General features: G+C 34.9%; 2 protein-coding genes across 2 annotated transcripts; both read right to left on the reverse strand.

The window, feature by feature from the left end:
* Positions 1-4,256: 4,256 nt before the first annotated feature.
* Positions 4,257-5,201, reverse strand: LOC102490181 (olfactory receptor 51V1). Its single transcript, XM_006165948.1, has one exon. The coding sequence runs from the start codon at positions 5,199-5,201 to the stop codon at positions 4,257-4,259; it is 945 nt and encodes a 314-aa protein (XP_006166010.1).
* Positions 5,202-17,104: 11,903 nt separating this feature from the next.
* LOC102487259 (olfactory receptor 52A5) lies at positions 17,105-18,055 on the reverse strand. Its single transcript, XM_006165943.1, has one exon. The coding sequence runs from the start codon at positions 18,053-18,055 to the stop codon at positions 17,105-17,107; it is 951 nt and encodes a 316-aa protein (XP_006166005.1).
* Positions 18,056-24,972: the final 6,917 nt, after the last annotated feature.

Raw genomic sequence — 24,972 nt, forward strand, 5'->3', positions numbered from 1 at the left:
AAGCCACTGGGTCTGGGACTCGAACCACAGTCGACTACATGGGAGTCCGGCAACATAGCCATTATGCTAACTGCTGGTCCCCTGACATGTAAAATTTTAAAGTGAATGTATTTATTAAGAATAAATTTAAGGGGCTGGCAGGAGGCATGGTGGATAAGGGCGTTGGACTCCCACATGGCCGACCATGGTTCAAGTCTTGGATCTGGTGGCTTGCTTTCTCACTTTCCCTCTCTCTCTCACTCTCTCTCTCTCTTTTTGTCTTTCTGATCAAATTAAATAATAAAATATATGAATAAATAAAATTAAGTAAATAATTCTTTTAAAAAATAAATTTAAGTATTTAAATAATTTAATTTAATTTAATTTAATGCTGCCCTTTTCAAGTAAGATATATGGCATTAACATTATATTATTCCACTGTTATATAGCTATATTTATGGTTTCTTTATATAATATGTAAACTTATATCCAAGTTATTATTATATTATGCAAATTATCCTCCAACAATGAATTACTTATGGAAGTATGCAAGCTTCGTATTAAATTTATATTATTGCCTCATGAAATTATTTTTTAGCTCTTTATTCTATTTCTCCTATCTCAGATGGAGATATTTTGTAGAAACATTGTTTGAGAATAGTCTTGTGCCTGGTTGAGAACATTTATTATCAGTTCTTTGTCAAGCATGAACAATGAAAACATTTACATGGTTATAGAAAGTCTTAGTTCACAAGTTTTTTTTCCAAATTCTTGATATGTTTCTTCAAAATTCTTTACCCAAGTATTCACAGGGCAGAACTAGTTAAACTTTATTACAGTCTGAAAAAGAGCTTGTATCAGCTTGTCAATTATTTAAAATTGATCTTTTATTTATTTTTAAATAATTATTTATTTAATTTTTAATTTATTCCTTCATGTATTTTAATTTGACCCAGAGAGAAAGAGAGAGAAAGAGAGAGAGAAAGTGAGAAAGTAAGCCACCAGGTCTGGGACTCAAACTATGGTAGGCCATGTGGAAGTGTCCAGTGCCTTAACCACCATGCCACCTGCTGGTCCCCAAAACTGATCTTTTACAGAAATTTTCTGATCCCCACTACTTTATATCTACTTTATATTTTTTTATTATTCATATTGTTTTTTTGAAAATAATTGGTAAAGTTGCATAGCCATTTAATATATTTTATTGTTTTTCTTTTTCAACCTTCCCATCACCCTCAACATGTAAACTATTCTACATACACACAATGTTGCATTTTTTCAGCATACATCCCAATATGATGGAACTTTCCTCACAGATTCATTCAATCTTTTGCTTAAGTACATTATATTCAGCAGATTTGAAAATAAATTGTGAATAACTAAATTGTTTAAGTGTCACCATAATATTTAATATTACCAATAAATTGATTTATTGGACACTTTAATCAAAACTCTCAAGTGAAATTTATATACCAAGAAATGATGCTATATTTAGTGTAAGAAAAGTCATCAGTCAATCCAGTGGGGAAAAGAAAAACCTCTTTAGCAAATGGTACTGGAAAAACTGAGTATCCACCTGCAGAAAGATGAAACTGGACCCCTATTTCTTGCAATTAACAAACAACTCAAAATGTATCAAATATCTAAATCTAAGACTAAAAACTGTAAAACTACAGGTAGATAATGCAGGAATAACTCTTAGAGATATCAGAGTAGGCAAAAACTTCTTAAACAAGAGTCTTAAAGCACAGGCAATAATTTCAAAAATATACAAAGGGATTACATCAGATTAAAAAGCTTCTGATTGGACCAGCAGGTAGCATGGTGGTTAAGGGTACTGGACTCCCACATGGCTGACCATCGTTTTAGTCCTGGAACTGGTGGCTTGCTTTCTCACTTTCCCTCTCAATATCTGTCTCACTCTCTATCTCATACTATGTCCCTCTCAGGTCAAATTAAAATAAATAAATAAATAAATAAACAAACAAACAAACAAATAAAAGAAATAGAAAAAATAATTATTAAAAACAACAAAGAGCTTCAACTTGGCAAAAGAGACAATAGTTAGAATTAACTGGCAACTCTTAGAATGGAAGAATGTGTTTCCAAACTATGTCTCTGATAAAAGAACTGATAACCAGAATATACAGTCACTGGACTCCCGTGTAGTTGACCACTCTTCCACTCCCGAACCCAGTGACTTAAACTCACACCGGGCACGTGCGTGTGTGTGCCCAAGATCTCAAGAGGAGAATGGAGAAGGGATTGCCACATGGCCATCGCCACTGCATGTAGGGAGGTGATTTCTCACTTTCTGTCTCATTGTCTCTGTTTTCTGGTGAGCTTACACACCCTATGTTAAAAACCTCTCTAAAAAAATAATGTAATTGGTAAATGTCTTTATTCTTTGGTTATAAAAAGAAATGTCAGAATCAAATAGTAAGATAAAATGGGTCAGGTTTCAGGGCTGTAGAGTTAAGACTGAAACTTACACATGGGTCATAAGTTGTTCCAAGACAAATACTCCATCGAAATTCAACAGAGGGTGCAAAAGGATAGAATTCCACCCAGAGAAAGGCGATGAGATGATATTATTTCTGGATCAGCCAAGTAATACAGAGCACAGACTACAGGCTCACCCAATTCTGTCACTCAATCCTCAGAGACAGGTCAATTGCCTGTTTAATGAAGATGAAGAATGAGTGGGGGTGAAGGGGAAGAGACTTACAAAAGAAGGAAATAGTCCAGCTAAATTTCTTTTTTTTTTGGGGGGGGGGAGAGGTTTTTGCTATAGGGCATGTGTGCTCGCCAGACAGACAGAGAGAGACAGAGAGACAGAAAATGAGAAATCAGCCCAGAGGGGATGGCCATGCCGCAATCCCTTCTCTTCCATTCTCCTCTCGAGATCTTGGGCATGCATGCACATGCACCCGGCGTGAGTTTAAGAACCGCGGTTGACTATGTGGGAGTCCAGCGACATAGTCATTACACTAACTACTGGTCCCACAGTTTAAAAGTTGTAACTCACACTATGAATAACAGTAACAATCATAAATAGAATGTTTTGGGAAACAGCTGTGACATACAATTAAACAGTAGCAGCCCTGGAGAAAATGTTGAGGAAGCAAATTGCCCAACCATTATTTTTCAGCAATTAAAAATCCATTATCAGGGCCAGCAGATGGTGTAGGGGTTATGTTGCCAGACTCACACATGACCAAGCATGACTGGAGTACTGAACCTGGTGGCTCGAAACTCAACACCAGGTGCATCCCCAAAATAACTCACTCAGCATGAATTTCAAGTCTAAAAAAATAAAATAAAATAAAATCCCATTGTCTCAATCTCTCCGTATACAAAATAGAATGATTATACTTAATAGATTTGCTGTGAAGTTTAACAGTGAGAATCACTACCTAGTCTTTCTATGTTGCTTAGCATATATTATGATAGTCATGAACTAAGTATTGTTTTTAAGACTATTATTATTACAATTGTTTCTGCATTATTAATAGTAAAGAGATAAACATTACAAATGAACTATAATGATTTGGGGGAAATGCTTTTTTATTCATATGGTATGTATATTTATGGCTACTTAATTCAAAATCAAAACTACAAAACAGTAAAATATTGATCAACTGATGATGAATGAATAAACAATTTATTAAACAGAATAAACTGGAGAAATATTCTAATACAAAATATCCACTTTGAAAGACAAATAATGTGATTGAATGTATAAAAGAAAATGAAGTGAAAAAAATTTTTAAAAATTAAAAAAGTTTTAAAAAATGAATTAGCTATAGATGTAGGCAACAAGCATAAATCTCAAAAGCAGTGTTCTAAGTAAAAGAATCCAGACAGAAAGATTACCTAAGTTACCATTTCATAATTTATGTCAGTCAGGAATTTGGTGTTGTAGAATAGCATTGACTTAAAACAAACATAAGTGCCAGTTGAGGGTGAAAGAAATATTCTATATCTTCATTGTGGTACAAGTTCCAGGACTATAAATATTTTTCCAAGTTCATCAAACTGCACAAGTATATCTAAAAATGATAAATTACTGTTTGGAATTATACCTTAAATTTTCTTTAAAATATTAAGTAAGTCATATCAATATTGCTATACAAATAACAATTTATGGAACCTTAAACATATCAACAGATATTTACATCATAATTAAAACAGGAGTTTTTTAATTACTTACTGACTCTTATTCTGTTTAACTCTACTTGTTGACTTTCAAATACATTCATATTTTATCTCAAGACTTATTCAATTTTTAAGCAGAAAAGTCTCTGTATCCTTCTTCTTATCTGTTGGGTCTTGATACTATAGATGATGGGGTTCATCAAGGGTGGGAAAAGGATATAGATGTTGCCCATGAGGACATGAACCAAAGGTGAAAGATGTTTTCCAAAGCGATGCACCATAGTCAACCCAATGATTGGGATGTAGAAAACCAAAACAGCACAGATGTGAGATACACAGGTCTGCAAGGACTTGAGTCTCTCCTCCCGAGATGCAATGGCTAGGACTGCATGCAAGATCAGGATGTAGGAGACAAGGATGACTACTGAATCCAACAATAGATTGCTGATCACCAGAATCAGAGCATAGATACTGTTGAAACGAATGTCCGAACAGGCCATTCGAATTAAGTCTTGGTGCAGGCAGAAAGAGTGAGAGAGGATGTGAGGACGGCAATAACATAAGAACTTCAGACGGATAATGACTGGAGGTATGAGTAAAGAGCTCCTACATAAGATCGTCACCCCAATTTTCATGATTTTCTCATTAGTTAGTACGGAGGAATAGCGCAGTGGGTTGCAAATGGCAATGTAGCGGTCAAAAGCCATAGCTAAGAGGACAGAGGATTCCATGAAGGACAGACCATGGATGAAATAGGACTGGGCAATGCAGGAATCCAGACTGATCTCCCGAATAAAACCCCACAGGATCCCCAGCACTGTGGGCACTGTGGACAACCCCATGCAAATGTCAGTGAGGGCCAGCATGGCCAGGAAGTAGAACATGGGCTGGTGCAGGCTTGGCTCAGTCCGGATCACGTGGAGCACCATGCAGTTTCCCAGGAACACCATGGCATAGATGGAGGAGAAAGGAATGGAGATCCAGAAATAATCAGCTTCTAGCCCAGGAAATCCTGTGAGAACAAATGTGGAGCTGTTGAAGTGTGATGTAGAGATAGCAGACATTGATAAAAGACTGAAAATATTTCTAAAGAGATGTAAAGTACATAGGGCTGTAATTTCCTAGTTTGCAGTAATATTTATCTGCTTTTGTAGTAATATTTAATCTGCTTCAGAAAGGAAAATAAAACATACTATACTTTCCATAAATAACATAAACTCTGCAAAATAGATACCTGAATCTTTATTTTTTAGAGGAAAGACCTGTTGTTTAGACACAAAATTTCCTCAGTGTTAGTGACTGGAAATGCCAGAATAGTCGGAGTTTTATGCAGAAACAGGCACTGTAAGTGGGCACAAGGGATTTAGACTTCATGCTAGACTTTTGGGAGACTCTGTTCATTCCTAAAGGAAGACCACGTGTGATCACAGGTGTGTGCTGCTGCCATGGCTTCCCTCACCCCAGGGAACAACTGATACATACAGGTCACCTTTCTCTAGGCTCTGCAGGTATTTCTTTCACTTATCCCAAAAGGTCATAAGATTGTAAATAGTAATACACTGATTAAGGTTACCTAACTTTGTAGGACATAAAAATTAGTCAATGAAAAAAATAAATGATCTAAGTTCCATTAGAATTTTTTGCACTCTCCATGTTGTTTAGCCCTATGTCCTTCAATGCGTTATCTTGTACAAAATTTCTACCTTTTCTGAATCTCACAATATTGTTACCTCTTCTAACGTTTCTATCTAACACTTTTGGCATGCTTTTTAAACCGGGCATTTCTAAAATAATACTTAATGATATCATTTTCCCATGATGGTGTGTTCCAGTACATTCATTGCTAATTATACAAATCACCTGAAACTGGGTAATTTATAGAAATAGATGCGTATTTAGTTTATTATGTACAGGTCCCAATTCAGGAGTCACTTTTGGGAGGGATAGTCTGGCTGCATCTCAATATGGCAGAGGGCAGGAAAGGGTAGTCTGTGTTCCATGTGTGTCTCTCTCCTTACAAACCCATCCACAATTAATCATGGAAACCCCATCCTGATGGTCTTAAACATAATCTCTGAAAGCCCCACACTTCCACATCATAATTGATTCAGTATTTTTCCTTCTTAATTCCATTACAATGACTCCACACCTTGAATTTAGGCAGGGTACATTCAAGCTATAGCATTATATTAGCTTTACAGCCAAAATAAAATCAATTATTTAAGCATACCACATTTTTGTAATAACTAAATGGTCATAAATATAGCCAATTGAATCTTAGACTCCTGTAGCTTTATGTACACTAAATACTTTCAGCAAACACCTTTTCCATAAAAAATAATTTATAAATTAACATAATATGGGTTTCTTTGGCTGAGAGAGAATAAATTATTGGAGCTTTTAAAAGCAATTCTAAGCTTTCATAATATATGTGGAGCTATATAGAAGGCTACCAAAATAGTTTCTATCATTAGTAATTGGAAACTATTTCTAACAAGTACAAATTGTTTTATTTTTCTTTTCTGTTATAAAAAATATTTAAATTATATAGGCACCTAGGTGTTATCCTTGAAATACAATTGAGTATATGAAAAGTATCCTGAAAGGAAGGTCAATAAATTAGTAAAGATGACATTGACTGAAATGCAATTACATTCAAGGTGTACTATTTTTTTTTCTTACTTCTCTTCTCTCTCTCTCTCTCTCTCTCTCTCTCTCTCTCTCTCTCTCCCAATTTGCTATAGGATGTGTATGCACCCAGAGACAGAAAGATCTAAAGAGAAAGTGAGAAAGAACTCTATTGGAAGGATTACCGTAACAATCTGTTCTCTCGGGATTTTGAGCATACACTGTACACACAAAAACCTGGTATGTTTTTCAAGCTGGGACTGGGACTCAAATAGTGTAGTTGACCATGTGAAATCCAGCTGCCTTAACCACCATGCTGCCTGCTGGTCTCATTAAATGAATTTGTAATCCATACTATTTACTGAAATATCATTGAAATATCAAAAACTTCAACCATTTTTAGTATACTTTTCAGACTTGTACAGATCACTACGATTTACTTTAGAAAATTTCCATCACCCTAAAAAGAAATCTCATGCCTATTTAAAGTCACATTATCTTTCTCTAATTCTATGTAACCATGTGTCTGTTTTCAATCTCTATATATTTTCCAATCTGGACATTTTACACTGACAGAATCAAGCATGACATGATTTCTTTTATGTCTTAGTTCTTTCACTGAGCTTAATGTTTTTGAGAAATTCTATTTTTTAAAACAATTTTAGGAACTGCTAACCTATTTGGTAATGCTCTTCCAAAATTTTATATTTTCATCCATAATATGTGTTGGTATTTCTTTACAGTCTCATCAAGACTTGTTATTATCTGTCCTAAGATTTTTAGTCTTTCTAGTGGGTGTGAATATTTCCTTGTGATTATGATTTATGTTTTAATAAAGATGAGTGATTGATAATATTGTATGTTTTATTTTTTTAGGATTGAGCTATGAGGTATATAGATCCCTAATCAAATATATAAATTACAGATATTTTCTCCTAGTTCATGGGTTTTCTTTTCATTATCTTGCTGGTGTCCTTTGAGGAACAAAATATTTTAATTTTGATTAAGTCCAGAATTAGGAAGATTTATTTCTGATTTTTTTCCTAAGAATTTTACAATTACTAGTAGATGGCATAACGCTTATGTCACTAGACTCCCATGTAGTCAACTACAGTTCGAGTTCCCGACCTGGCAGCTTGAAACTCACTCCAAGAGCATTGTGCTCAAAATCCCAAGAGGATAATGGAGGAGAAAGGATTGCAGCATGGCCCTCCCACCTACGGAATTATTTCTCTCTATATCTCTGGTGAGTGCACAAATCCTGTAGTAAAAATATCTCTCTAAAATAATTTTACAACTTATCTGATGTTTATTTTTGTGATCAATTTGTAGTATATTTTCAAATATGATGTATGCTCACAGGTGTCTAAATCAATTTCTTTGAACTATAAATCTTAAGTTTATTCAGAAAAAATATTTATTGAAGGCTTTAATTTTTCTTAAATCTTGTTGACACCTTTATCTAAAATCAATAGAACATAATTGTTCTCTATGATTCAGACACTTACTTTCAGCAAGACCTCATCACAATGTTAAAATCTTTCAAAATGGCATATCTAGTGAGCTAGGTATGCCACCTCAGTCATTAAATTCTAAGTGAGTATCTCCAGCGGAAGTTTTCTTCCAAATGCCTGCTATAAATAACGGTTTTCCCCTTGTCTGACTTAAACTCAGAGATGGCGGTCCCCATATTTACATTCTAACTTCTCCTTTGCTGGGACAGGACCAGCTGTCTGTCCCACTATCACAGGTCTGTGTTAGCCTTCTCAGCTTTGGATTGCTCCTCTAACACTTATGAAATCGGAAATGACAAACACATTGAAAATGCTACACCAATGCCAACCATACATTCACATATCAGAGCATCATAAAATCCAGTGTTATTTGTATAGCCTATTTTACTTCCTCACTTCAAATATAGCTCAAAAACCTAGTAGTTAAAAATCCCAGCTGCTCAGAGATCCTGTTGTCTCCAAACTGATTGTTGGGTCAATACAACGATGGGGCTGATGCAACTGAATCTGGGTATGATGGCTACACAAGTGTCCACTTCTTTTTATTCCTTCTCTTTGCCTCCACTGTACACTAATCTTTTGTCCTTTCCCATGGCCCTGTATTGCTGTAATATTCTCAGCATCTTTGTTTCTGTTTATTTCACATCCCTTTTCCTCACATAGCCAGTTACTGGATTCATTTGATCTCAGGCTAGTGATATTTGAGACCCTCACCTCCCAGATGTTCCTCAGGTATGCAGTGGCTGATTTTTCTGCTGCTCTTTGATCCAGCCCTATCCTTCAAGGAACTGTGTGGAAAAGGAGGTTTGAGGGTCAGGAGGATGTGGAGAAAGTAATAAATGATAATTAACAAAAAGAAACACATCTCCAGATTCCACCAGTTTCACCACTGCTATTATCAAAGTATTTCCCTGATTTTTGCAACAATTTAATCCTTTTGCCAGAAAAGGAGAACAATATGTGTATAAACTGATTTTGTTTTGGACTCACAAAAGTCCAACTTAAGGATTTGTAGACCATTTTTCTCACATTTTTGAAGAGATTTTGGGAGAAAGGTGGAAAATGTGGGCAGGTGAGAGGGAGGAAAAAATAAAGAATCAAACCATATAAGGGACAGAAAAGAGAAAATTATCTGTTGATGGCAATAGTTTTGTCTGAACCAATACACAGTGTATTCAAGATGGGAACATTCATTTGGTATGCTGCAATGATACACAGTATTTGAATGTAAAAAATAATTTTAACAATTCAAAAATGATAAAATTTATGTTATACACTGTAAAAACAAGAGAAAGAGAGAAAGAGAGAAAGAGAAAGAGAGAAAGAAAGAAAAAAAGGAAGGAAGGAAGGAAGGAAGGAAGGAAGGAAGGAAGGAAGGAAGGAAGGGAGAGAAGAAAGGAAGGAAGGAAGAAAAAGAAAGAAAGAAAAGAAAAGAAAGAAAGAAAAATACCATTTTGGCTTTATGTTCCAAATATTCTTCCAGATACCACATAACAACCAATGTAACCATTCTGTAGTTTAATTCATTGATCCCTAAATCTAATGACACAAAGTTTTCTTTATCAGGAACCAGTAGTTAGCTTAATGGCTATGTCGCTGGACTCCCATGTAGTCAACCGCGGTTCACGTCCCGGACCTGGTAGCTTAGAACTCACGCCGGGCGCGTGTGTGTGCGTGCCTAAGGTCCCGAGAGGAGAATGGAGGAAAAGGGATTGCAGCATGACCATCCTCCCTGGGGGGTGATTTCTCGCTTTCTGTCTCTATGTTTCTCTCTGTCTGGAGAGTGCATGCGCCCTATAGCGAAAAAAACCTCTCCAAAAAAAAAAAAAAAGTTTTCTTTATCTAATTTTATTTTTCACTTATGAAAATATCTCCAAACACAATGGAAGATGTCAAACATAAACCAATATTCTATTTATTCACATTTCCAACCTGGAATCTCTGGCTTTCTTGGAGAGAAGGATAAATGGCTCTTTAGCGATCGATAGGTTGGAACATTGTAACCTTACTAACTGTAACTTGGATGAAATTGGAAAATTCATGTTGGAAAACATTTCATAAACTGGTAAGTTTCGATGGCAGTGAGTAATTTGGGGGAATAAAGTATCATGTAAAGTCTAAGGAGAAAACAGTATAAAGAAATTCCTTTTTCTTTACATCCTCACCAGCATTTGATACTTTTTATCTTTTTGATAGTAGTTATTCCAACTGGGATGCTTTAAAATCTCACAGTGGCTTTAATTTGTATTTTTCTGATGAATAGCACTACTGAGATTTTGAGCATAATTTATATACATGTTTGCCACTCATATTTCAGTATTTTTTTTAAATTAGCGGTTTTTTTGTTTTTTTTTTTTGTTTTGTTTTGTTTTGTTTTGTTTTTAGTTTTCTCGTACTCACCAGAGAGACACAAAGATGGAGAAATTGAGAGGAAAAGTGAGATATAATCCCCTGGAAGATGGCTATGCCACAATCCCTTCTCTTGCATTCTCTTCCTAAGCTTTTCGGCATGGATGCACACGTGCCTGGCATGATTTTCAAGCTGCCAGGTTCAGGACTAAAATCATTGAGTCTACTAAGTGGAATCCAGCTGTCTTAACCTCTTCTATGCCACTTGCTGGCCTCTGTATCTCAGCATTTTTAAAAATCATTTTATTTTAATAATTTCTTGTTTACATATAATAGTTGTACTACATGTCTGCTTTTTAGAAATGTGTGCTTTAATCATTTGCCCATTTTTAAATTGGAATATTACTATGTATTTATTTTTGCTGCTGAATTGTGTGACGTATTTATATTTTCTGGTTTTTAATCCTACATCAGATTTATAAATTGCAAAAATTCACCCTTACTGTGTGGGTTGTTTTTTCACTGTGTTAATATTCTCATTTTCTTTGCAAACCTGATCTAATTGATACAATTCCATTAGTTTGCTTTTTTTTTTTTTTTTTTACTGTGCCTTTGGAGTCTTATCCACAAAATTATTGACCAGGCAATATTATAGAGCTTTTTGCTTGTTTCCTTACAACAGCTTTACATCTTCTGTTTTTATGCTTAATTATTTTATCTGTTTTGAGTTGATTGTTGTATATGGTGTGAGATAAGTGTCTGATATCATTCCTTTGCAGATAGTCTAGTTTTACCAATAACATTTATTAAAGAAACTATTCTTTCTCTATTGTGTCTTTTTGCCATCTCTGTTTAAAATTAGTTAATCATAAATACTTAGGCTTATTTCTGGGCTTTCTGTCCTGTTTTATTGGTCAACGTGTACTTTTTTTTTTTTTTTCTCCTGTAGGGCACTTGCGCTTGCTGGAGAGATAGAACCAAGAGAGAACAAGCAGAAAACAAGAAATCACTCCCACCCTCCTACCTCCAGGGGTGATGGCCATGCTGCAATACATTCTCCTCCATTATCCTCTCAGGATTTGGGCATGCATGCACATGTGTCCAGCGTGAGTTTCAAGCAATCGGGTCAGGGACTTGAACTTCGGTTGACTATGTGGGAGTTTAGCAAGGTAACCATTACACCATCTGTTTGTCCCCATGCTGTTTTGATTACGATAGCTTTATAATACATTTTGAATCAGGAAATATTTCTCTTCCAACTTAGATTTCATTGGTTCAAGATAGTTTTTATTATTTAGGGTGTTTTCTGTTTACATACAAATTTTAGGATATATATTTTTCCTATTTTTGTGAAAAATGAAATTAGAATTTTGACAGGAATTGCATTGAATAAATATAGTGCCTTGAGTTTACATTCAAATCCATGAATGTAGGATACCTTTTTCCATTTGTTTGTATCCTATTCAACTTCGTTCATCAAAGTTTTATAATATTCAGCATACGATTTTTTTTTACATCTTTTGTTAAATATTCTTCTAAATATCTGGAGGGATATTTTGTAAATAAGATTGTTTTCTTAGTATTTTTGTTTTGTATTCTTTATTGTTGGTGTATCAAATTGCTACTGATATTTAAATGCAAATTTTTTAACTGAAATTTTATTGTGTTATTTTTTGAAATATGTGTGTATGCATGAGAACCAGATGTGTTAGTACACATCTATAATCTCAACTTCTCAGGAAGCTGAGGTAGGAGGATCACAAGTTCTAGGCCAACCTGGGCAATATAGTCAGATCCTGTCTCTAGAAAAAAATATCTTGGCATCAGGAATCTAAGATAATTTCATATTCTCTTTTTTTATATAAAGATGTCTTTTATTTATTTTTCTTGATTAATTTTCTTGGCCAGAATTTCTAGTACTATGTTGAATAGATGTGTTAAGAATGGTAATCTTTGTCTTATTCCTGATCTTAGAGAAAAACTTTTTGTTATAGAGTGTGTACACTCTTCGGAGAGAGACAGAGAGAGAAAGGAAAGTGAAAAAGTACCCTCCATAGGGGATGATCATACTGAAATCCCTTCTCCTTCATTTCTCATTTAGGGATTTGGGGCACTCATCCATCTGTCTGGCTTTTTTTCCAACCCCATGTCTGAAATTTGAACCACATAGTTAGCCATGTGGTATCCATCTGCCTTAAACTCCAAGGCACTGGCTGGCCCATCAGCTTTTACTATTTTATGTGTGATGTTAGCTATAGACTTGTGATATATAGTTTCTAATGTGTTGACGTCCATTCCTTCCATATGGGTTTATAAAATTTTTATTATGAATGGATATTGAACTTTGTCAAGTGCTTTTTTTCTGGACCAATTAGGGTGATCATGTGGTTTTTTTATTCTCTTTATTTTGTTGACATGATACATCTTACTTATTAATTCATACATATTGACTCCCACTGACCATGGTCAATGATCTTTTTAATGTGCTGTTGAATTTGGTTTGCTAGCTGCTACTCTTTCGTGGAGGATATTTGTGTCTGGATTCATAAATGATATTGGCGTCTATTTTTGTTTTGGGTCATTGTCTGGTTTCAGTATCAGCATAATGGTAGCTTCATAAAATAAGTTTGAAAATATTTTCTCTCTTCAAATTATTTTGGAAAATTTATTTCAAATTGATATTAATTTTTTTGAGAGATTTTTGCTATAGGGCGCGTGTGCTCAGAAAGACAGAAGGTAAGAAATCACCTCACTAGGGGGATGGCCATGCCACAATCCCTTTTCCTCCATTCTCCTCTCTGGATCTTGGGCACACACACACATGTGCCCAGAATGAGCTTAAGCCACTGAGTCCGGGACTTGAACCGCAGTCAACTACATAGGAGTCCAGCGACATAGCCATTACGCCAACTGCTGGTCCCATATTAATTCTTTAAATGTTTGGTAGAAATAGTAGTAAAGTTGACAGGTCTTGGATTTTTTTCTATGATGAGAAACTTTTTATTACTTATTCAATATGCTTACTTGTAAATGGATCTGTTCCAATTTTGTATTTATTCATGAGTCAATTTTGTCAGGTTTTGTGTTTCTAAGATTTCATCAGTCTTAGAGGGAGTCTATCTTTAGGTTTTCCAATTTGTTGTTCTATAGTAGTTCATAGTCATCTCTTATGATCTTTTGTAGTTCTATAGTCTCGATTGTAATGTATCCTTCCTTATTTTTGGTTTTGGTTTAGTCTTATCTCTTTCATTCTTTGTTATTCTAGGTAAAATTTTGTTGATTTTGTTCACCTTTTCAAAACACCAACTTTAAGTTTTATTGATCTTTACTGCTTTTCTGGTCTCTACTACATTTATTTTTATTGTAATCTTTGTTATTTCATTTCTTCAGCTGCTTGGGCTCATTCTGTTCTTTTTTTACTTTCACCATAGTTTTCAAAGGTGTAATATTAGGTTATTAAATTGAGATTTTTTCTTATTTGTTTGATATAGATGTTATTGCTATGAACTTCCAATACTGCTTTTGATGTATATCATATACAGTATGTTTAATTAATTCATTAATTCATTCATTGTAAAGATCATTTATTTTATTAATCATAGAGTTGCATGTACATGCAAAAGAAAGAGAGAGCGATGCACTTTCAGGGTGCAATCTCTACTCCCCAGTACTCCAGCTCGTCAGGATCCTGGGCAAGAATGCACATGCCCATACGCATCAATGTTGCTTCCAGCATGGCAATTTGGTTTATTACCAACTGTGCTATAAAACTGGGCCAAACATTTCATTTATTTTTAGCATGTTTCTAGGATGTTGTATAGTACTTATCTAAATGGCTTGCTATAAAACAAAGGTTAATACATAGATCTCTATATATTTTTTCTCTTCTGACAGTTTCATGAGCATAGAATAAAACTGGATGAAACAAGATGTATGAATATGACAGAAAGTAGACTACAAAAATTACATGCCTAATGCAACATAGTCCTCTAGGAATTCACTTCATCTCTTAAATGGACTTCAGCTAAGTGAGCATACTCTGTAGTAACTTTCCACAAAGTCAATATGCAGTTTTATGTTGTATTATCTTAGGATGGTTTATCTAACTGAAATGATGTTCACTTTTTTCATAGGTTAAAGAAAATAAATTAACTTTCTCTTAGATGTATCACTATAGCATAACCCCAGATAATAACTTTGCTTACTTTCCTTTTTGCCATCTTGCTGACATGCTAAGTACAATATGAAAAATATAGTTTTTAAAATGATTTCCAATTAAAATAATGCAACTTATAGTTTACTTAATGCCATCACAAATTCACCAAACTATTACTTGTAATAAACCATACATTTATATCAATAGAGCTTTGGCCATGCTTTGAGATGATCCTTGTACAAGTCATACAGAATTGTATGCAGTGAAAATTAATGTAGAAGTAACTCTTAAAGAATATTTTGGCATCATAGTAATTAATGGTAAATAAAACCAAGTATTCTAAAGGAGACAGTGTAAATGTTCTTTATCAGTCTGTATCTTTATTTTTTTTATTTTTGGAGAGGTTTTTGCGATAGGGCACGTGCGCTCGCCAGACAGACAGAGAGAGAGAGAGAGACAGAAAGTGAGAAATCACTCCCCAGTGGGGATGGCCACGCCGCAATCCCTTCTCCTCCATTCTCCTCTTGGGATCTTGGGCACGCATGCACACGCGCCCGGCGTGAGTTTAAGCCACCGGATCTGGGACTCACCGCGGTCGACTACGCGTGGGAGTCCAGCGACATAGCCATTACACTAACTGCTGGTCCCTGTATCTTTATATTTAAACCTGTACTTAAGGTTCTACAAAAAATTAATTTCCAGAAAAGCTTATTTAAGATAAAAGTCTAGCAGATACTCATATACATTTTGTATATATGTTGATGTTTGTGATATTTATTTTTTATTAGCTTCAGGGAAATTAAAAACAAATAATAAAACTATAAACAGAAAAAAATAGAAAAGCAGTCTCAGTTGTACAATATGCTGTTTTTCCCTTGAGCCATTGTTATTAAACTTGCTTTTATAATTAAGTATTCTATTTATATCTAAATCCTAAACCCTAGCACAAAATAAGTATGTTAACTACTATGTATTCCCCATTTTCTTTATCTTCAATCTAATTTTTCTCATTGGGGTTTAGCTTTATGTTAATGCTACAATAAATATGTCTGTTAAAAATGTTGGAAATACATCATAGAAAATAAATTATGACTACTTGTTCATACATAAACTAAGAACCTCCTTCTCTAGTATTGCTATTTGTAATTACTCAGTAAAACAATTAGTTCTTCAATAGTAATGATAAAAATGAAGATTGCTGTGATTACAAAGAATAGTAAAAATTATTTCATTTCATAAATATAACTGTAAAGTTCCCTAGAGTAAAACTATTTGAATTGCTCCAAGCCAGAGAAGGAACCAAGAACCAAACTTCTGTGTAAGTAGCCTTGGCGAGAGCCCCCATTCCAGATGTTGCTACTGACCTAGGAAGTAGCAGAGAAAGACCCAAAGTGAGTACCAGGTGGTCTAACTCCCCATAGATGGGTCAAAAAGACCCACCAAATGTTTCATGTATGCTTATTCCACTAAGCCTAACTGCCCTGCAAATCAGCCTCACATGTGGTGTCTCAGAACAGCTTGATTACCCTACGAAATGAGCCCCCCTCCTGCCTGGCTGAGCGGCTGAGGCGCCTGTGGCTTCAGATCCTCCCTCCACCCTGTGCTCTTTTTCTCAATAAAATTTCCTTTTTATTGAGATACTGTCTCCTGAGTCTTACTTCAGACAGTGACAGTAAGTATAATATCAATACATTAGACTAAATTGTTTATTTAGGAGCTTCGATGCTATTGATATTTCCAAGTAAAGGTTAAAATATTAACACATACTATTTTTATAAATATGTACATTACTCAGGGCTAAACTTATAAAAATGTATAGTTTTTGGCTTGTATGTTATTTATTGATTAAATATAATTAGCTCTGTGTATTTTAATCAGTTTTGCAACCAAAACAAGGGACACTGTTTAAGTAGAAATCATGGTCTATTTTTTTGGAGAGGTTTTTGCTATAGGGCATATGCGTTCACCAGAAAGACAGAAAGACAGAAAGACAGAAAGCCACAAATTACTCCCCAGGGGGGATGGCCACACCACAAACCCTTATCCTCCATTCTCCTCTTGGGATCTTGGGCATGCACACACATGCGCCCAGAGTGAGTTTAATTCACTGGGTGAGGGACTTGAACAATGGTTGACGTCCAGCAATACAGCAATAACACCAACTGCTGGTCCCAAAGTCACAGTCGAAGTATCTCGAACATAAAACTAGAAATTCATGCTTTATGACATAGTGACCTTGAGAAATCACAGACTCTTACCAATAACACAAACATTTCAGAGTGACTTTTTTAAATGGGAAATAAAATGAGACAAACAAGAATCAAGAAGTATCCTTAGAATGAAAAATCTTGGAAACACGATCTCGAATCTGTTTGGTTTTTACCCCATAAACAATAGGATTGAGCAGAGGTGGGACCAGCAGGTAAAGGTTAGACAGAAGAATGTGAATGTAGGAGGGGATATGGAACCCAAACCTGTGGGTAAAGAAGGAGAAGAAAGCCAGGAGATAAAACTCAAGGAACACGCAAATGTGGGCAATGCAGGTGTTGAAGGCCTTCAGCCTTGCTTCCTTCTGGGGCAGACTGAAGACAGTGATGAAGATTCGGATGTAGGAGAGTGTGATGAAGATGATATCGATTCCAAGAATACTGAAAGCCACAAACAGACCATAGATCTTGTTGACTCGAATATCTTCTGCTGCCAACTTTACAATGGCCATGTGCTCACAGTAGGAATGGGAGACCACGGTGGTCCAGTAGAATTTCAATCGGCATTTGATAAGGATAAGACATGGAACTGCAAGGAGAGCTGATCTGAGTGTCACTGCAACCCCAATCTGAGTGACGAGTTGGTTGGTAAAAATGGTGGCATGTCTCAGAGGATCACAAATTGCCACATAGCGGTCCATTGCCATGGCTAGCAAAACACCTGATTCAATACCCTGGAATGTGTGGATAAACCACATCTGTAAGAGACAGACATCAAAGTATATCTGTGGCATGTGAAACCAAAATATTCCCAGCATTTTGGGTAGGATGCAGGTACTGAGAGCAATGTCTGTTGCTCCAAGCATGGCCAGGAAGAGATACATGGGCTCATGCAGGCTGCACTCAGTTTTGATGATAACCAGAATCAGGGAATTTCCAAACACAGCAATGATATACATAGCAGAGAAAGGAATCCCAATCCAGAACTGCACAGACTCCAAGCCTGGGATCCCAAGCAGTGTCAGCACCGAGGGCATGAAGACTGTGCCATTGAGCCGGAGCATGTTGGCATTGTGCTCTGAGCCACTTGGCTTACATCTTCTGATTCAGGCTGGCAGCATACCTTCAATGAATTCCTTCTGTTTTCTGTTCTCACCTATACAACCAGATATTGCATATAGTTTGAGAGTGCATACTTAAGACATACCCATTTACTGAAGTGGCAATTAAGTAGGTCCATAAATTTATATATAAGCTCTCTAATTCGTTTATTTTCATTATTTGTTCTCTTTTCTTTCTTTTACTTTCTTTTTCTCTGTATCTCTGTGTTTCTCTATTTCCTCCGTGCCTCTGTCTTTATTACACACACTGGTACTGCCTTAATAATAGGCATACACAAACTATGAAAGAGAGACATTGTATGTCCCCCACTTAATATACACTTAATCTCTACACTCTGGGGCAGAAATTGAAAGACTGAATGATATAAAAGCAAGAGGAACAATTGCAGATACTAGAAACAGTGTGGAAGGAGAGTGGAACATGGGGACAGTTGAGAGATAGGTAATCAAGGGTTAAAAGAAAAAAGAAAAACATTTCAGGTACACAAAAATGGAAAATTATCTGTTGATGATAATGTGTATGGTAATATCTTTAACTGGGCCAATATGCAGTATATTCATGCTAGGCAAATTCATTTGTAAGCTATAATGATATGCAATGACTGAATATATAAAACAATTAAATATTTTTTTAAAAAGAAAGGTTTTGTTCTGCTTATCCCTTATATCACAAAAAAAAGTTTTTACAGTGTTTCAGATGTTTTTGATTATGTAGAAATTTTGCAAACTTAATACATATTATCACAATTAAAATGCCAATTCAAAACATTCATATTATATTAATTACTTTTTCACCCTTCAAAAAAGAATACATTTAGAAGAAAAATAGGGAGGCAAAGTATGTCACTGGGAGGTGTGTTATTGTCTGTTAAGGATGTTTTGTGGTTTTATTAACTGTGTTAGGGAGAGATGTTCACCTGTTGAAATATCCATTTTGTAAGACAAATAAAAATGTAACTGAATGTATAAAAGAAAATGAAATGAAAAATTAATTAATAAAAAAGAATAAGCTTTTTAATATTTGGTCTAGAGATAGGACACATTTCTTGTAATATGTGGGTATGTGGTTTGTGTATAATTAGTTAAAAACTATCCCTCTGAACAACTGTTTGTTTTTCTAGGAAAATATGTTAGTGCTTTAGTACTTAACTAATGGGACCAGCAGTTGGCGTAATGGCCATGTTGCTGGACTCCCACATAGGTGACCACTGTTTGAGTCCTGGACCCAGTGGTTTAAACTCACACCAGGTGCATGTGTGTGCATGCCCAGAGTTCCGAGAGGAGAATGGGGAGAAGGGATCTCAGCGTGGCTATCCCCACTGGGAGTGCTTTCTGTCTCTCTGTCTCTCTGTCTTTTGGGGGAGTGCATGTGCCCTATAGCAAAAAACTCTCAAACAAACAAACAAACAAACAAAAAAAATCAACATCTTATTTATATATTCTTTCTACTGAGAAGCATTTTTTTATTCAGTTAAAATGTCAGGCAGTAGAAAATTAAAGGAATACTATTTTAGGAGCAATATTAAGTAGTAGGTAAATAGGACTCTATAAAGAAGCCTCCTTTATCACAGGGAGAAAATGGTCTATTAGCACAATGGCATATTAAGGTGTTTTTAAATAATAATAATAATAATACATAACAGGTACACAAATGTTGTATTAAAAAGTATTTAGATCCCACATTTATTTCTAAAATAGATCTCAGCAAGGTTTTCTGTGGAAAGTTGTATGAAATTAGAGATATTTTAGAGATACATAATAAAACCTATACACTAATAAAATCTTCTTAGGAAAAAATATTACAAATTTTGAAGTAGGAGGCAGTTTACTTGATTAAAACAATGGCCAAATAGTAAGAGTTGCTAAATAGTTGATGTACGTGGAAAATTTTCTATTGCCAAAATTTGATCAATTAATATCTTCATATTAAAATGTATACAGGAAAACTAGTCTTAGTATAATTTTGTGTAATATATCATAAATGATCAAGAATAAAAGTAAGACAAAAATGAAACTAGCATAAAATACATATTTACAAAACAAGGCATTAAGCATTAATCCCATTTGTTCATTGGGATTCATTTGAATACATGCTTTATTATGTAAAAAAAAAACAGCTTTCATGTTTTCTATCATTATAATTATTATATATTACACAGATTATTCTTATTCCTTGCTACAATAGGATGGGATAAAATGTCTCATAATTCCCAAGAGAGAAAGAAAAATAAAGTTTTTCTAGAAGAGGTGATACATAAATATAGTACAACAATGGAGTAAATGCAAATTATTTGAATTTATCTCTTTCATAAATACATATTTTTGATATGTTTCACAGCCCTAGTATATCTATTTTTTATATTCTTTTATTTTCTTTCTTTTTTTTTTTTTTGCCTTAGAGTGTGTATGCTCACTAGAGAGAGGTAGAGCGAGACAGAGGGATCACTTCCCCCCCACTCAGGGAGATTGACCACGTTGCAATTCTTTCTCCTTCATTCTTTTATCAGGATTCTGGGCATACATGCACATGCATCCAGCGTGATTTTCAGATCACTGGGTCCAGGTCTTGAACCCTAGAGTAGGTCATGTGGGATCCAGTTGCCTTAACTACCATGCCACCTCCTAGCCCTGTAGCTTTTATTATTTTTATTAATTTTAAACTTGTATTGCTAGGGGGTACATGCACTCACCATAAGCATAGAGAAGGAGAAAAAGAATCCTCCAATGAAGTATGTTCATGCAGCAGTCCTCTTTTTTACATTTCTCCATCCCATCAGAATTTGGGGCATGCATGCACATGCATATGGCATGCTTTTCAAGCCCTGGGGCTGGAATTCGAACTAAGTCAGCCATGTGGGATCTGTCTCTGAATGCACAGCATTTAACTGCTATTACATGGCCAGTCTGTCTTTCCTATTTTATGTCATATTTTTCTCATTCCAACCACATTGGTTACATGGAACAATTTCCCAGTCTTTTATTTTGTTCATTCTGCTATAGGAATGTTAGCATGTGATCTGATTTATATATCGGCTTGCAATTTCCACTTGAAAAGTAATTTTATAATATATTGGAAGTTTACTTTTTAAATGTATTTTAAGTGAAAGGGATAAACAACAGAATTTAAGGTTAGCATCCATGTAGTGCGTATCCTCTATAGATGAGACTATATGAAGGAACTGGGTAAACAATGAAGTTTCAGACGTTATTTGCAGCACAAAATATGCCTGTACTCTTTAACTTCTTTACGTTACATTTCCATGTTCACACCAGAAGATGTGCTCCTATTATCTGACTGTAGATACACCTAGATCTTGTGCTGTTAAAATAATGGGGAGAAATGTGCACATATTGAAATGGTCCCATTGTAAGTCAAACAATATGATTGAAAGTATATACAAAAAACAAATAATAAATAATGTGGAAAAAAATGGTGCTACTGATATATGATATAAATATGAAATATTAGGGCTTTCTTTCACATTTGTAATATCTAATCTTGGTTACTTCTCTTTGTAAATTTAATTTTACGCCAAGAGACTCGGAAGCAGATACATGTATAGAAGCCTATCAATTCAAATTGCCACCTTATTTGTTGAATTACAACAAAAACAACACAAACTCCTTTGGAATGGCATGAATTGTACATACTAAAAGTTATATTGCTTATCAAAGATGTTATCTATCAAAGGATAAATTAATGGGAATTCCCTGTTAACTGATATTCCAAGTATTTTATTGATGTGTTTGCAGGATAACCCAGAATTGCAATAAATCTGACATCACTAATAATACATATTTTGATATCAGTTCAGACTCAGATATTCCCTGAACTTACATAAACAGGAATTATATGTTGATTCTCTAGGCTGACATAATTATTGTTTTTTAGCTTTTACTTGTTCTCTCTTTCATACTAACCTTCTTAATCTCAACCACTTCAATGCCATCCTATCACAAATACACACACAGACATGTGGAAATGTTATTTCAATAAGTTGCTCTGTTAGGTCATTCAATGATCAGTAAGACATGAGTTTGTTTTTATCTTTCCCCTTTTTTGAGAAAAAGAAATAAATAAACAAACAAAAAACAACCCTTTTGGTCTATAGGGCACTTGACTTCTTATCCATTCATCCCTGATGTTTCACAATTTCTGATCATTTTCTTTGCTACCGTCTATTAGATGTAACAGAGCCAGAAGTGACCTGTGACCCCATTAGACCAACCTGAATTGAAGTGCATTCTGAGGATGATTTAATATCTAAGGGAAAGCCAATCTCTGCCCTGATGGGGATTAATTGTGCACTATTACCTTAAATACTCACATTTACAAATGAGGCAAAATTCTCATAATTACATGATTCCTTGCAAAACCTTTAGTTTTGATTTCTTAACCTTATTGTATAAAATTAAACCCACTAAATGTGAATGTTTATGGAATCAGTTTTTATTTTTATATAATAGTTGAGAGAGAGCGAGATATATTAAGAAATTTTTACTCAAATATCCTTTAGAACACTTTAATTGTCCCAGTCTGGTGCTGATTTTTTACTGATGTCATATGACTTTAAGTTTCTCACTTCTCACTAGGTGATAAAAAATTATTTTCAGAGGCATCACAGAGATTTGACTGTAGGAGAAGCAATATAAGCAAAGTTTACTAGCCTCTGTAATTCATTGAGTACTATAAGTATATATATATATGAGTTTTAAGCTTTTTAAATTTTGTTAACATTACAATATATTTTGATGACTAAATAACATGTCAATTCCCTATACCACTTTACCTCCATAAAGATGTTTATTTTTTCATCCATTTTGATAATTGCCATTTTCCCAGGTTGTAAATACTCACAGAATGTATTTTAATAGTTTGTACAGTGATTTTTTTTTTTTTTCCCTACAGTTATCACAGTGTTCCAATGGCAAATAAACTGAAGGTGTAGTTTTCTAATTCTTTTAGTCCTATTGCATCTGCATTTTTCTACTGGGATTTCTATAATCTTTGATTTAAGGGCAATCATTAGAAAAATATTTTGTTTCTTTGTTTGTTTTAATTTACTAGTCTTCTTTGCTTACTAGTGAACATGTCAGTTTCCTAGCTCTAGATATCTTCATCATTACTTCTCATTTTTAAAATCTTATACTCAGAGTCCCTAAATGTAACATCAGTGTTTTCTTACTTTAGCATTGTTGCCTCTACAAATAACACACAATATCCTCATTCTTTGACTTTATCCTTTTCACTTAAATCTTTTTCTCAATCCACTCATTTATTTCTCCATATTTTCTGAGCTCCTGGGCCTCTTATTCATTATCTTCCTACATTTATTTTTTTTAAATATTCTACTCATTTCATCATCTGTATCGATGTTCATTTCAACATTTTTTTGGAATCTTTCTCTCTTGGCAGTGGAGCAAATTTAACTTGATAAATGAGGATCCTGGTTTCAGGATTACCCTTCAAATAAATTTTCAGAATTAAAACAGGTGGAGATATTAAAAGTATAGTATGTTTTACAATTTGGGTACAGAAATAGCAAGTTTATTTCAGATAATTGTTATTGCAGTTTGGATTCTACTTCTCCATGATAGGTGACCGTATTCAAGAACAGTGATGGCTGGGTGAAAAAGTCTAATTCATGGGAGGAAGGAAAAAGATGATTTTATTTTATCTTTGATAGTTCCTTTAAATCCAATGTTCTCAGCACTATTAAGGTGTAGCAGTTGTTTTAGGAGCTGTATAGGGAGATCTTTTACATCTATTTTTTTTGTTTTTTGGAGAGGTTTTCGCTATAGGGCGCGTGTGCTCCCCAGATAGACAGAGAGAGAGACAGAGAGACAGAAAGCAGGAAATCACCCCCCAGGGGGTATGGCCACGCCATCCCTTCTCCTCTATTCTCCTCTCGGGATCTTGGGCACGCACGCACACGCGCCTGACCTGAGTTTTAAGCCACCCGGACCGGGACGCGAACTGCAGTCGACTACGTGGGAGTCCAGCAACATAGCCATTACGCTAACTGCTGGTCCCATTTTATGTCTATTTTTGTAAATGACTGTAAAATATCAAATTCTACTAGGAAAACAAAACAAAACAACCAAAAAATTGGCTGTTTTCCTGTTTGTTTAAATCTCATCTGTTCAGTGGCTCCTTCAACTAGATCGACCTCTAAACATCTCTCCATTCCCTAGTCTCCTCCATGGCTAATGCCTTCAGTCTCCTTTGCTCATCTGTAAATATGGCTGAATTTTATCCTCTTCTTTACTGTTAGATCCTTCCACCTAATTCATATTTTACCATGCAATTCAGAAGTGTTTTTAAATTTTTAAATGTAATTAGTTTTATTTGTGATAAAGAGCACTCATTTACACACAAAAGAGAAACAGAGAAAGCAAGAGAGAGAGAGAGCTAGAGAGCGAGAGCCACTACCAATAGGGTCTTGTCACATACGAATCTCTTTCCCCAGTTCTTCAGCTATTAAAGATCTTGGGGACCTGGCATATTTCAGGTCAACTGGCCTAGAGATATGAACTCTGTGGTTGTGTGACTTCAAGTTCAAGCACTCCAGTTCAACCAGCTACCCACTATGCCACAGAGACTGGGTGTAAAGTTTTTTGTTTTGTTTTGTTTTGTTTTGTTTTTCATATTGTTGTTTTTACTGTTTTTAATGGAATCTAAAACCCTTATGTATCATTTCACAAATGAAGGTCATATACATCTGAGATCTGTACTCTGCCAATAACAACAACGAAAACAAACAAAAAACTTAATTCTGAAGTGATTAATGCTGAAATGCTTGAAAACATGTCTTGAAAAATAATATGCTATAGGAATACTTGGCACATGGAAGCATTAT

The sequence above is a fragment of the Tupaia chinensis genome, unplaced genomic scaffold (assembly GCF_000334495.1).
Source record: "Tupaia chinensis unplaced genomic scaffold, TupChi_1.0 Scaffold144110_1, whole genome shotgun sequence".
Taxonomy (NCBI): domain Eukaryota; kingdom Metazoa; phylum Chordata; class Mammalia; order Scandentia; family Tupaiidae; genus Tupaia; species Tupaia belangeri.